Consider the following 13,551-nt stretch of genomic DNA (forward strand, 5'->3'; position numbering starts at 1 on the left):
TAGAATTAGCATTTTAAAAAAAAAATTTTCTCAATTATAATTCATCTCTCTTAATTTGTCGATATTTTAGCACATTGTAAATTTAATACAATTTTAAACTTTCACAATATGTGACGTTTGTTTCATTTATACTTCTTAACACTACATTGCCTTTAAACTATGTTCTGTATTTTATAGTTCATACTCAAAGGAATTAACAATGTTTTTCTTTTCTTTATTTTCTTTTTTTGAATATCTTCTTTCGCAAGCTCAAAAATGTGAAGCCATCGCTGAATGAAGAGTACAGCCTCCGAGCTTTTCCCCCGAAAAGGGAAAGCTTCCTTCATAGCGCAGCTTTTAATTGCCCTTTCTGAATCTTTTTGAATCTGTTCTCTCTTTGATCGCAAAATTATTCTCCAACACTCATCAATTTTTCGCAGAAGAATTTGCCGCGACTTTTAAGGCAAATCATTTTTAATGTCTTCTAGAAGTTTCTTCATATCGTAACGATCTCGCTCAAGACCGTCAACTAGATAAAGTTCATATTTAATGTTAACCGATCCATTAATTGGCTCAAAGCTTTGACCTAGAAGATGCAGTTGTTGATGAAGTTCGTCCCGAACCCCATTGAAAACATCTCTTTCTTCTTTCCTCAACCGTTGCCCTTTTCTGATAGTTTCGTCAACATGAGTTCGAACGAGATAAAAGGGCATTTCGCGCTTGTAAAGCTCTCTAATCAAATGCCCAGCGTCAGTTGTAATTTCGCCACTGATAACTACTACGAAGAAATCAAACTTATCCGAATTTATTTCAAATTTATCCAAATATTCGTCCATTTTGTGACAGAATCCGTCGATTCCTGGCATGTCCCAAACAACAATTCCTTCCAATAATGGGTTCGAATAGGGCGCAGGTGTTTGTGTGGTTGATCCTGATTCTTTCACAATCGCAGCTACTTCTGGGTACTTGCCGGTTTTGTTGTTGATCTTGTAGTCCAAGATTGTGTTGATAAGAGTTGATTTTCCTTGTTTTATTGCTCCAATTACAGCCACATTGATCATTCTTGGAAAGCGAAGATTTTTCAGATAACGTTTATAATGATCTTCATAATCGTTTTGCAGCCTCTCAGCTACTGGATCAAGAAATTGACCAAAACATCAGACCAACAAATGAGCAGCTAGCGATCAGTCGGTTCTTTATCAGCATTCGAACTTCAAGGCCATACTATTGTCTTGAACTATACTTTCTGCATACAAAATGGCTAATTCAGATCCTGTTAATGCAAATGGGTCAAACGAAAACTGCGAAAGACTAAATTAGTTAAAGAACTTATGATCAGAATTACATCACTTGAGCAAACAGTCAAATGTCAAGAATATACCATTCGTATACTGAACAAAAACGTTGATGAGCTTCAAAATCGTATGTCGGCCCAAGAAAAATACTCAAGTAAAGACTGCTTGATTTTCAAAAACTTCCCAATTAACCCATTTGGCAAAACCCTATATAATGATGTTTTCAAAGCAATTTACCATTACTTCAATTATCAAATTACGCCTGATAGAATCAAGGCATGTCATCCCTTGAAGCCTTTTAAAAACGGAATAACCCCCAATAATTGTAAAATTTATTTATTTCGACGATAAGGATTTTATCTTCAGCCGGCGGAAAATGTTATCGGACAAATTAAACGGGGGTAAAAAATTAGTTATACATAAGAGGCTCCCCCAAAGAGACTGAAATTATGAACAAGTGCAGCTACGCCGACAAGCAGTAACATGGCTATATGTTCGGAGGATGTTAATGAAACTGTGGATGGGGCAGCGAGGGAACAAGCATCTGCAAACTGTACTCTAACTTATAATTTTTGATAATTATGGGGGAATACGTTTACGAAAACGAATTACAGGCAATAGATAATCCTTGTGTACTATCCCTTAACATACAGTCCTTAAAACCCCATCATGACCATCTCAATTGTTTTCTTAACAATTTTCAAAAACAACCTAGGCTAATTGCTCTAAGTGAAACATGGCTTAACGAAAACGATAACCTGGGAGTGTACAATTTAGAAGGTTATAAAATAGTAGTTGAGTCACAAACTGGAAAAAAAGGAGGAGGTGTGGCTTTTCTGGTGAAATCTGAAATCAGCTTTGAAAAAATCCAAATGCCAATAGCTATATATTTTGAAAAAACTACAATTAAAACGGAAAAAGACAACAAAACAAGTTTTTTTACAGTTATTTACAGACCACCAAACAAGAGTTTTGAAAAATTTTTCGCAGAGTTTGAAGAGTTTTTACAATACACTTCCAATCTCAAGAATCATTACATTTGAGGCGACTTCAACATAGACCTTTTGTCAAAGTGTAATACTGTTTTCAAATATGAACTTTTGATAAAAAGTTTCAGCTTTAAGTTGCTTAATGGAATACCAACCCGCGTTGCTGAAACTAGAGAAAGTTGTCTCGATCATTTCCTTGTGAAAGAGCATCATAAAACTATTACAATCAAAACGTCCCTTAGTGATCATTTTCCAGTTTTATTGTTATTGAATGACGAAATGGAGACGAAAAGCTGTTTCACAAACAAATTTCGTGATCTTAGAAAATTGAAGAATGAACAAACTTGTTTAAATTATTTGTTCTGCTTATACACTGAATTGCAAAAACTTGAAAAAAATTCAGATATGAATGTTGACAACAGGGTATCTAGTTTGGTTAATGTAATGAATACATTATTGGATCGATTTGCACCTTGGAAGAACATGCGTACATGGTACAATAAGAAAATTAAATCCCAGATAACTAAGCAAAATCAGCTTTTTAAAAATTGGTTACAAGACAAAAATGATGAAAACTGTGCAAGTTACAAAAAAAGGGAATTATAGTTACTAAAACTTTAGAACATGAGAAAAAGAAGTTTTATGATGCCTTGGTTGGGGCTGATAAAACGAAAAAAAAAGCTTGTTTCAGGCATATCAAACAATTTGCAACACAAAAAGGCAACATATGTAACGTTGAGCTCAAAAGAGTTGAACAGAGCTGCGTTTTCTTTCGAACATCACCAAGTGCACTAAGCAAAATCATTAGGTTTCTGAAAAACAAAAGTCTGCTGGTCATGATGGGTTAAACAGCGAAATTGTTAAGATTTCAATACAGGTAATATGTGATTGATTACTCATGCAATGTTTCTAACACCTGTTTTGAAAATGGATATTTCCCTTTACCATTTAAAAAAGCAAAAGTGATTCCTTTGCACAAGGATGGCAGTAAAAGCAACCCTGCGAACTAGAGACCCATTAGTCTGTTAACATCGTTTTCTAAAATTTTTGAAAGTTTGATCAATAAGAGAATTATGAGTTTTGTTGGCAAACATAGACTTTTAACTCAAAAGCAGTTTGGATTCCAACCAAAATATCTTGCATCAATGCATTGATAAAGTTCACTGACTTCATCTCTGAGGCACTAGAACAAAAACTATCTGGGGTGTCTTTATTCATCGATTTGAAAAAAGCTTTTGACACAGTCAACCATCATATTTTGATTTCAAAGCTAGAAAAATAAGGTTTCAGAGGAAAAACACTAGATTTAATTAGAAGTTATTTCTCTGACAGATCTCAATATGTTTTTTCGAAAAGTAAGACGTCAAACTCCATTGATGTTAATTACGGCGTACCACAGGGGTCAATATTAGGCCCAACGTTCTTTCTTATATACATTAATGACAAGCCCCAATGCTGCTCGAAATCGGAAGTAGTTTTGTATGCAGACGATACTACCATAACATCGTCCTCAGTTAATGAAAAAACTAGATTTTCTCCTGATGTAAAAAACGTTAAGAAATGGTTTGATCAGAACTGTTTAACGATCAATGAAAACAAATGCATGCTCATGCCTTTTGGCCGCAACAAAAAAACCTAAATACATAGACGGTGTTTTCGAAGACGTTCAAATCAAAGATCAATGTAAATATTTGGGTATTAATTTTGACAAATCGATGAAATTTACGTACCACTGTAAAGAAGTTGCAAAAAAAGGTAGCTAATTTTTCGGGTGTTGCCTATAGGGCGAGGAACTATTTCCCAAAAAATCAAATGTTAATCTTTTACAAAGCCTATGTGAAATCCACTATAGAATATGGTCTTTTAATATACGGAAACACTTAGAAGATGCAAAAAAGAATATGTAGGGCCATTTTCTTTAAACGAAAAACGGATGCGATTAGGAATATCATGACAAAATATCATCTTCTTACCGTTTATGAACTTTTTGCGAATAATATTTTCAAATTTATGTTTGATGAACTCAGAAAACCTGATTCAACTTATTTAAAATTAGATTCGCTCAGCTACCATCGTGAAACAAGAAGAGTCTCGCAAAAACTATTATCTGTACTCAATTCAAAAAACATTAAAAATTCTTTGCGGATCAAAGTTATCGTAGCGTACAATTTTGCACAAGAAAATAATTTAATTCCTGAAAGCATAAGAGAACTGACTCCAGATCAGCTCAGAGTTTTTTTAAGATCCTTTACTTACCTATATATTCAGGATAGCTATGAAGTGTTCAATTTGTTTTTTTGACTTCCTGTAATTTCAATTCGTTTTCGTAAATATTATACCGGGTTCTTGCTAGACGAGGCTGTAGTCTCTTCAAGGGTCCGTCCAGGCGTAACCTCTTTTAATTAAATTTTGTTTTTGTTTAATTAATGTTATGTAGCTGGTAAATGAAATTCAATTCAATTCAAATTCTGCCACCAATTAATTACTAGAAGGTGCTGGAATTGAGTACTGTTATCTCGGGCATCTGAATTTTGCATTGTTATGATACTATTCAGTGCTATTGACATTTACCTATAATGCTGTATTAACGGATAAAACAAGTTGGGCAAATCCGAATTTAGTCTAGTTGATGTGTAACGCTTGGTGTTGGTGGCTTTAAACCACGCGAAAAATACGCCAATTATCTCACAAAATTATTCACGAAGAAACACACAATTGAGGTCATGAAAAATAATCCAAGGAAAGGAAAAAACGTAAAAACAAGATTTTTTGCCTTTTCACTAGACCAACTGAACCTTCAGAGCAAAGCTGGAAAATATTTTTCATATCAATGGAGAAAAATAAATATAAAAGCAAATAAGCTGTAGATGCTTTATTTTTAAGAAAAATCAGGATACTTTGGTGAAAATCAACTTTCGTAAACAAATTAACAGAGAGTTAAATTAAAAAATTGAACAGTTAGTACAATTTTAGAGTGACTTCTAACAGACAAGCAAAAAAAGGCACATGCAACAAAAATTATAAGAAAAACTTGAATTTGGTCAAACTTTTTGCTAACGTTTTTCGGTTTTGTTGTCCTCAATTACAAAGGAGGACAAGGAACAAAGAAAATGAAAAAAAAACAGACAAAGACATCCCCAAAAAAGGTTTCACGTTTCAAAAACTCGAAAACACAGAGAAAAAAACGAGAAAACGTGGTTGCCGGATACCTCCAAAAACATTGAGCTATCATGCGCGGATAAAATATTAAGGTGAAGGAGAAAAATCTTGAACTCTTCTGGTTAATAACTTAAAAGCAAGTGGTATGCTTTTCAGTGTTAGCTTTTTTCAGCTTTCGAGAGGAAAAGAAGAGAAAACTTATAAGTAGTGCAACCGTAGCAAAATTGGTTCAAATGGTGTGCAGGTATTTGCATGGTTGATCCTGATTCTTTCACAATCGCAGCTCCCTCTGGGTACTTGCCGGCTTCGTTGTTGATCTTGTAGTCCAAGATTATGTTGATAAGAGTTGATTTTCCTTGTTTTATTGCGCCAGTTACAACCAAATTGATCTTTTTTGGTAAATAACTTAAATGTCAGTGACCTTCTTTCAGCTTTCGAGAGGAAAAAAGAAGAAAAAAGTTATAAGCAGTGCAACCGTAGCAAAATGATTCAGATCTATTTTCATTAGAATATCATCGCGAAAAAAGTGTCCACAAATTTCAGATTTATAGTAAGCAATGTTGTAGAGCCACTAAAGCATGTTATAGTGAACAGTATTAATTTTTGTCATATTCAATTCTTAAAGTTTTTTCAAAAGTACAGTCCGAAGAAATCTCGAAAGTAAGGAGTTTTCGCTACAAATGCTGCAAAAAGGTTAAGTTGCGAAAAAGTTACGCATTTGGATGTGATCGAAATAGGGCATTCATTCAATCAGAAGGCCGATTTAGCAGAATGCTGTTTTCATTGATAAGACTTGAGTGCATATCTCCAGTGATAAAAATTTTCGGGTTTTTTGAGGAATAGGAAAACAGATCTCTCGGAAAAGAAAACTTTGAAATCGGACAAGCAACAACTAATTTTGTAAGCAGTGATCATCAATCACAAAGTTAGTTGTTGCTTTTGTATATAAGGAACCTTGTTCCTACCTATTATTCCAAAAGCTCGAACTTGGAATTATGCACCCTAGCCTTATTATTGAAAACAATGCAAATCAAACGGACAAAACACCTTGTTAAGTGTTGATACAAGCCTAAACGTTGGATTGAGCGAATAAGTTTAGAGCAGCGATTACAAAAAAAATAAAGAAAATTTCAAGAAAAACTGCTGGAATTACCAAATGAAATTGATGCCATGATTATGCAAGAAGTTTGTTTGAAAACTATACAAAAGAGGTTAATTTAATGGACTGTAAAAAAGCTAACAGACTCTTGCTGACGCGTTACTAGAAAAGAGATTTAAATTCAACATATTTTTTGATGTTTCTTAAAGAAAAATTCAGGTTCAGCCATAGTGTACATTTGTCAAGTCTCTATAAGCAAAATAAGTTCATTTATTTTAAATAATAATTTTTTTACTGCTCTTCAATCACTAAATGGCGTTAATGCTTTCAGCAATATCCAACTGCAGCTTCTAATGCCTACAGGAACCTAAAGGACTGATTTTGGAAGAAAATACCGAAGTAATCAAACGTCGAAAGTCATCGTAAAAAATAAATGAAATGGCATAATTTCTTCATCCGTACGTTCAAATTCAGAATCCGCAAGTAAGGGAGTGTTTTCGCCGACATCCATTGTCCCGTCAAATCTGCACTCTTTCCACAACAATGTATTTATTATCAAAGCTGCTAGCGTAACAAAAATTGGATTAGCAATCACGAAAATAGTCAAATGATAACAAGCGTTAAGAGCAAGGATAAAAATTGAAACAAAAATTAACCTGCAATCTTTTCAACTCAATTGTTAATATTAAAGTACTGCGCTTTTCGATTTTTCAATTTTTACAGCAGCTGCCAATTTGGATTCTGTGAGTGAAGGGAGGTGGGGATATAATGGGAAAAAACTGAACTGTGACATTGCATACTTGCTTTTAATTACTGGCTACTTTGCGGTCTGCATACCCTAGTCGAGTATTTAAGGTTCTTGCAAGATTAACATCCTGAATCGACTAGGGTACAGATTATATTAAGCGTGCTGTTTTGTCAACGTTTTAATCGATTTGGCACTAGACGTTGAATTCGAAAATTTCCTTTTTACATTTTCGAAAGTTTACATTTTCCTTTTTTTCTGAGTTGATGAATTTACACTTGACAGTCGGAAGTTTTACTATTGTTTTACTAGGGTCAATTTTTACGAAATACACTTGAAATAGCGCTTGAAATACTGTATGAGTGGTGATAATTCAGGACTCACTTGTTTTGTATTGATTCAGTACCGAAATAGCTCTGGATGTAAGTCCAATAGTGTCTTATACCAGAAAATATTGTAACAACCCAAGATTCTGGTGAGTCATTTTGCTTAGTTTTCCAGCTTGTAGTTAAGAGTTCGTTGGTCGTTCTTAATAAGTTCATTGTACTTTATACAAGTCAGAAATTGAACGCTTATCGGTAACATGTGGTGGAAACCCCCCGAGGCGGAAAAACTCTCAATATTGGATTGTATATAAATTTCTATTTCACTGTTCTGATTTCTTACTTACTATAAAGCCGGAGTTAGAATTGAATTCTTTTGCCTCAGTTGTTATTCAAACCTATTCAAAAGAGAAAACCATGTAAGTTAAATAAGTGTATTCAACAATAAGACTTAGAGATTTTCTGGTAACCCTTTTTCATAAAACCCAAGTCGAACCCATGCGAATAGAAAGATTCAAGTTTTAAATAATAGTAACGGGTAGGGTTGCTAGATTGGTGACAGGAGTTCCTAAACCCCATCCCCTACAATAATCAGAATAAGTTTTCAAAATAAAAGTTGTCTTGGAATGACATCTTTTGGTTAATACAATTTATATTGTAACTTATTATTTTATTCTGGAGAAAAAAAAGTTTAATCACAAAGTTGCAGCGCAACTTATATTGCTTTCGCCTATCTGCCGAACAAAAATTTGAAAAATTTTTGTGTTTTTGGCGGAAGCAATCAATAAAATCTAAGTGCGGCGCACTTGGTAGTAGTAGTTGGTTCGGAAGCAAACGTTGAACGATCGAACGCACGCCGCGTGCCAAGATGGCCACCTCAACGGATAGCGCTCGTATGCTTTTACCGGAACCTTTTAATGGCACGGGAGATATATCGGCATATATCACTCATTTTGAGTTACTAAGTAATTTGCAAAGTTGGTTGGCACCTCGTAAAGACGCTGATGGTAATCCTGAGTTGGATGGTGATGGCAATGAGCTATACACTGATAAAAGACATCAGATTTTCCCACTTAGGTTAAGAGCTGGTGCAATAGAATTCTATCATTCGCTGGACGATGAGACTAAAAATGATTACAAAAGCCTTCGGAATGCATTTGAGAAACAATATCTAGAACCCCCGGAATTTTTCAGGGGAGCATTTAGAAAACGATCTCAAGGAGAGTCTGAGAAAGTTACTGAGTTCTTGGCAGATCTAAAACTTCTTGCTAAAAAGGCATATCCTGATGATTCTGAAGAAATCAGAGAACACCTTGTTATGCAAGCTTTCTTGGAAGGATTGCTTGATCAGAATGTTAGATTAGAAATTAGGAAAGAAAAAAATATTTCCCTGGCGGATGCTTTGAAAAAAGCCGTGCATTTGGATGCAATCTACAGATTAGAGATTCCAAGCCAAGGCGGCGTTAATAATGGTTTAATTAATAGTCCTCACGGAGTAGGATCAATTGATAGACTTATCAATCGAATGGATTCGATGATGAATAAGATGGCTATCAGTCAAATCAACTCTAACTCCGGGAGAGACTCTAGGCGACCGAGTCGGCCATATAAAACAAACAAAAATTCTCAATCGCCGAGACAGGGGTTTTCTCGAAATCAATATAACTCTAGGGAGAGGTACAAATCAAATCAAAAGAACAATACGGGTTCCTCATCATCTGCATTCCGTAGAAATTCTAATTCGCGCTCGCCTCGAAGACCTCTCTCTAATTCATCTCGATCACCAAGCGTCAACCGACGCGTTAATTTTAATAAAGAAATTGTTTGCTATCAGTGCAACCATAAAGGGCACACTAAAAATAATTGTCGCAACTGCTGGTCATGTGGATCTAGTTCTCATACAAGAAGAAACTGTCCACAAGCAAACACGTAATAAAAAAAGAAATAATATAGAAAGCAATTTTGTCTTGTCGTGTTTACTAAATGACACAACTGGACACATTATACGGGATTCAATCCCTCCTCACCCGTCTTAAAGTTTCGAATATCCTCTTGACCGCTCTAATAGACTCTGGAGCCGTTATCAGTGTTATACGAGAATCAACTCTGGCGAGGATGGATTCTTCCCTTGGGTGCTTGGAGTCATCTGACATGCAAGCCGCCTCTGTAAACGGAGTGCCGCTTTGTTTTGTGGGAAAAACTCGTTTTTTGTGTGAATGGTTTCACGGCAGCGCAAAGTTTGTTGGAACTTTCTATGTAGCTGTTGATATAAGTGTTCCAGTAATTCTGGGAATGGATTTGCTACGTCAGCAAAAGTGCAAACTTGATTTCTTTTCGGGTCAATTAGATGTCAATGAAGGAATTTTAGAATGTATTAGTCCGTCCACTACTACGTCGAGTGGACCAAACGGAAATACAGTATACGTTGTTAATACGACAATGCTTCCCCAAAGAAGTGAAAGTCTTGTTTTATGTAAATCTAGGTCGCAACCGGTTTTAAGTCAAACCCAACCAATGTTGCTGGGGTCTACCAGTTGTAATGGTTTCATAGGCTTGATTGAGCCATTGCAAAACCATATTGAGATGTACTTAATTGCATCAGCAATTGTAACGGTACTCAAAGACCGTGAAATTTACATTAGGCTCTTGAATCCTACAAAAAGCGACATTACAATGTACAGCAACCAGAATGTTGCAGTTTTAAGTGAAACACCTAAGAATTGTGTTCTTAGTTCTGTAAATCTTCCTGGCGAAGGTGTTCAGCCATCCTTGGAAAAAATTTTTGCAGAGGACTTGCAAAAACTTAATTATGAGCAACGTCAGGCGGCAGAGAAACTACTTGAACAGTATTCACATGTGTTTGCGCGAGACAAATGGGATCTTGGAAGATGTGATTTGCATAAACTTCAAATCAAGTTGAAAGAAAATGCCCAGCCAAGTAGGGTTCCATATCGGGCAATGAATCCGACAAAACGGAAAGCTCTAAAAGAGTTTGTCAATAACCTTCTGACAAAAGACCTAATAGAGCCGACCCATTCGGAATGGGAAGCGCCAACAGTGTTAGTTCCAAAGAAAGATGGTAGTTATCGATTGGTCATAGACTACAGGAAACTAAATTCCCAGACTGTTAAGACATCATGGCCGTTGCCATGGATTCAAGATATTCTGGGAAGCTTACAAGGTAGCTGTTACTTTTCAAATCTTGATTTAGCAACGGGTTTCCATCAGATGGAAATAGAAGAAGAAGATCAACATCTTACTTCTTTTATAACCCCATTTGGTTTGTACCAATGGAAGCGTATGCCAATGGGGCTTTGTAATGCACCTGGTGCTTTTCAAAGACTGATGGAACTCGTCTTAACAGGATTGACATACGAAATTGTACTGGTGTATATAAATGACATCATTGTTTATGGCAGGTCGTTTGAGGAACACCTGAAGAACTTAGCTATCACTCTAGGTAGAATAGAAGATGCAAATTTGAAAATATTGCCCTCTAAATGTAAACTTTTTCAAAATTCTATCCGTTTCTTGGGTCATGTTATTTCCAAGGATGGAATTCAAACTGATCCAGCTAAAATAGCCGCTGTAAACTCATACCCAGTACCTAAAACTGTGAAGCAGGTGCGTGCATTTTTAGGACTAACAGGATTTTACAGGAAGTTTATACCAAGTTTTGGTAAAATAGCGCAACCTTTGTATAACCTATTGAATAAAGAAAATCGATTCCATTGGACTGAGGGTTGCGATAAAGCTTTTCAGTCTTTGAAAATCACATTGCTGAACGCCCCAATTTTGGGTTTTCCTACGGAGACTGATACTTTTGTCCTTTGTACTGATGCGTCTCTGTCTGGTATCGGAGCTGTTCTTTTCCAGAACCAGGGTGGTTATTTAAAAGTTATAGCGTATCCTAGTAAAACTTTACAAAAGGGTCAGCGTAACTATTCCGCAACAAAGCGGGAATTGTACGCAGTTGTTTATTATACCCATTACTTTCGAGAGTACCTCATTGGTCGAAAATTTGATGTGATAACTGGTCACCGGGCTCTAGTTTGGTTATATTCTTTCAAAGAACCTGATGGCTTGGTAGCAAGATGGATAGAAAAATTAAGTTTGTTTGATTTTGAGATCAAACATCGACCGGGAACACAAATATCACATGCAGATGCTTTGTCGCGCACGAACGACAATTCAAATAATGTATCAGCAGTTAACTTAGAGTCCTCAACAGAGGCTGAGTTTCCTTTTGCTAAGGCACAGGCAGATGATTACACATTGGGAAAGGTTCGTAATTGGATAATCTCTCAGAATCGCCCCCACGGCCAGAACTCTTTGGAGAGCCAACAGACTTGATAGGTTATTGGCATCAATTCGAGTCCTTAACTATAGTAGATGACTGTATTTACCGTCAAATAGTTGACACTGACGGTTCAGTACAAATTATTCAACTTTGTGCTCCAAAAAGTGAAGTTTCAAAAATTTTAACTATGCTTCATAATGACATAGCAGCCTGTCATTTAGGTATCGCTAAGACCTTGCAACGTGTTCGGAAACGCTTTTACTGGCCTGGTGTCAAAGGAGATGTTGAGGCTTGGGTCTCTAGTTGCAATCAATGTCAGAAACGAAAAGGTCCAAAACAAAAACATCGTATGCCGATGTTAATATGGCCCGCCTCACAACCATTTTATCACATATCTTGCGACATATTAGGTCCATTGCCCGTTAGCAAAGGCCATAAATACATCTTCATGATCGGTGATATTTTTTCTCGATGGTTCGAGGCAATTTCTTTGCAGGACATAAAAGCAAATACTGTCTGTGATGCTCTTATTGATGCATGGATAACCCGGTTTGGTGTCCCAGAATACATTCACAGTGACAATGGTGTCCAATTTACTTCGAAACTTTATAAAGATGTATGTCATAAACTGGGAATGGAGCCGACTTACTCCACACCCTATCATCCTCAGGGTAACGTTAAAGTTGAGCGAATCAATAGAACACTAGAGGATGGTTTAGCAAAATATTGTGAGGAAAATCAATCTCAGTGGTCTGAGCTTTTGCAAGGTTTTATGATGGCTTACAGGTCAACCGTTCATGAATCAACTGGTCAAACACCTTTTACAGTTGTTTTTGGACAGGAAATGAGAATGCCGATTGACTTTTGATATCCAACCTCGACGGACTTTTGCAGTCCTCACAATTTTCAGTCAGCAATCCAAGACAAGTTGGTTCATAATTCACAAATTTTTGAGTATGTGCGTTCAAAATGTGCACTGGAACACCGTAGGCAAAAACTGATATTCGACAAACAAATTTATGGTCCATCTTATAAAGAACAAGACCTCGTGTTGGTGCACTCACCAGTCGTGAAAATAGGTCAATCGACAAAATTTAAAAGCCATTGGAGTGGTCCGTATGTTATTACAAAGAAAATCAACGATGTTAACTTCATCGTGCAAAACTCTAATAATGGCAAGAAGAGCATTGTGCACTACGATCGTATTAAACATTATAACAATAGTTTCAAGGAGAAACGTATTTCGCTTCCTAAAAAGACGCCCTCAGATAAACAAGTAGCATTTTCTAAAAAGACAACAGAGCAACCTAGTGTAGAAAATGTTGAAATCCAATCAGATGATAATGACTTACTTTTGTTTGAAACTGATGAGGAGTCTAATCAAGTTCAACAACCACAGCCACGTAGTTCTAATAGATATTTGCTTCGTAGACGGGCAACTGAAATGGCGAGGTCACCAGGGTTTTATTATTTGCCTTGATGCTTAGGGCGAGAATATAACTGTTACTTGTGGCGACATTTGCAATGTCTTTGTCAGCAACTGGAACACTGATTGGATACGACATTGGGCAAGTTTTATCAGCAAAGATATATTCATTGATGCCTTCCGAAAGGTGTTCGCCTGATAAGTTTAATACTGAAAATATAACCTATGGTGGTTTG

General features: G+C 36.1%; 1 protein-coding gene across 1 annotated transcript; it reads right to left on the bottom strand.

Moving 5' to 3' along the window:
* Positions 1-437: 437 nt before the first annotated feature.
* Positions 438-1,085, bottom strand: LOC142349075 (T-cell-specific guanine nucleotide triphosphate-binding protein 2-like). Its single transcript, XM_075400488.1, has one exon. The coding sequence runs from the start codon at positions 1,038-1,040 to the stop codon at positions 438-440; it is 603 nt and encodes a 200-aa protein (XP_075256603.1). The 5' UTR covers positions 1,041-1,085.
* Between the last annotated feature and the right edge of the window lie 12,466 nt (positions 1,086-13,551).

The sequence above is a fragment of the Convolutriloba macropyga genome, chromosome 11, assembly GCF_964194025.1.
Source record: "Convolutriloba macropyga chromosome 11, txConMacr16.3, whole genome shotgun sequence".
NCBI lineage: Eukaryota > Metazoa > Xenacoelomorpha > Acoela > Convolutidae > Convolutriloba > Convolutriloba macropyga.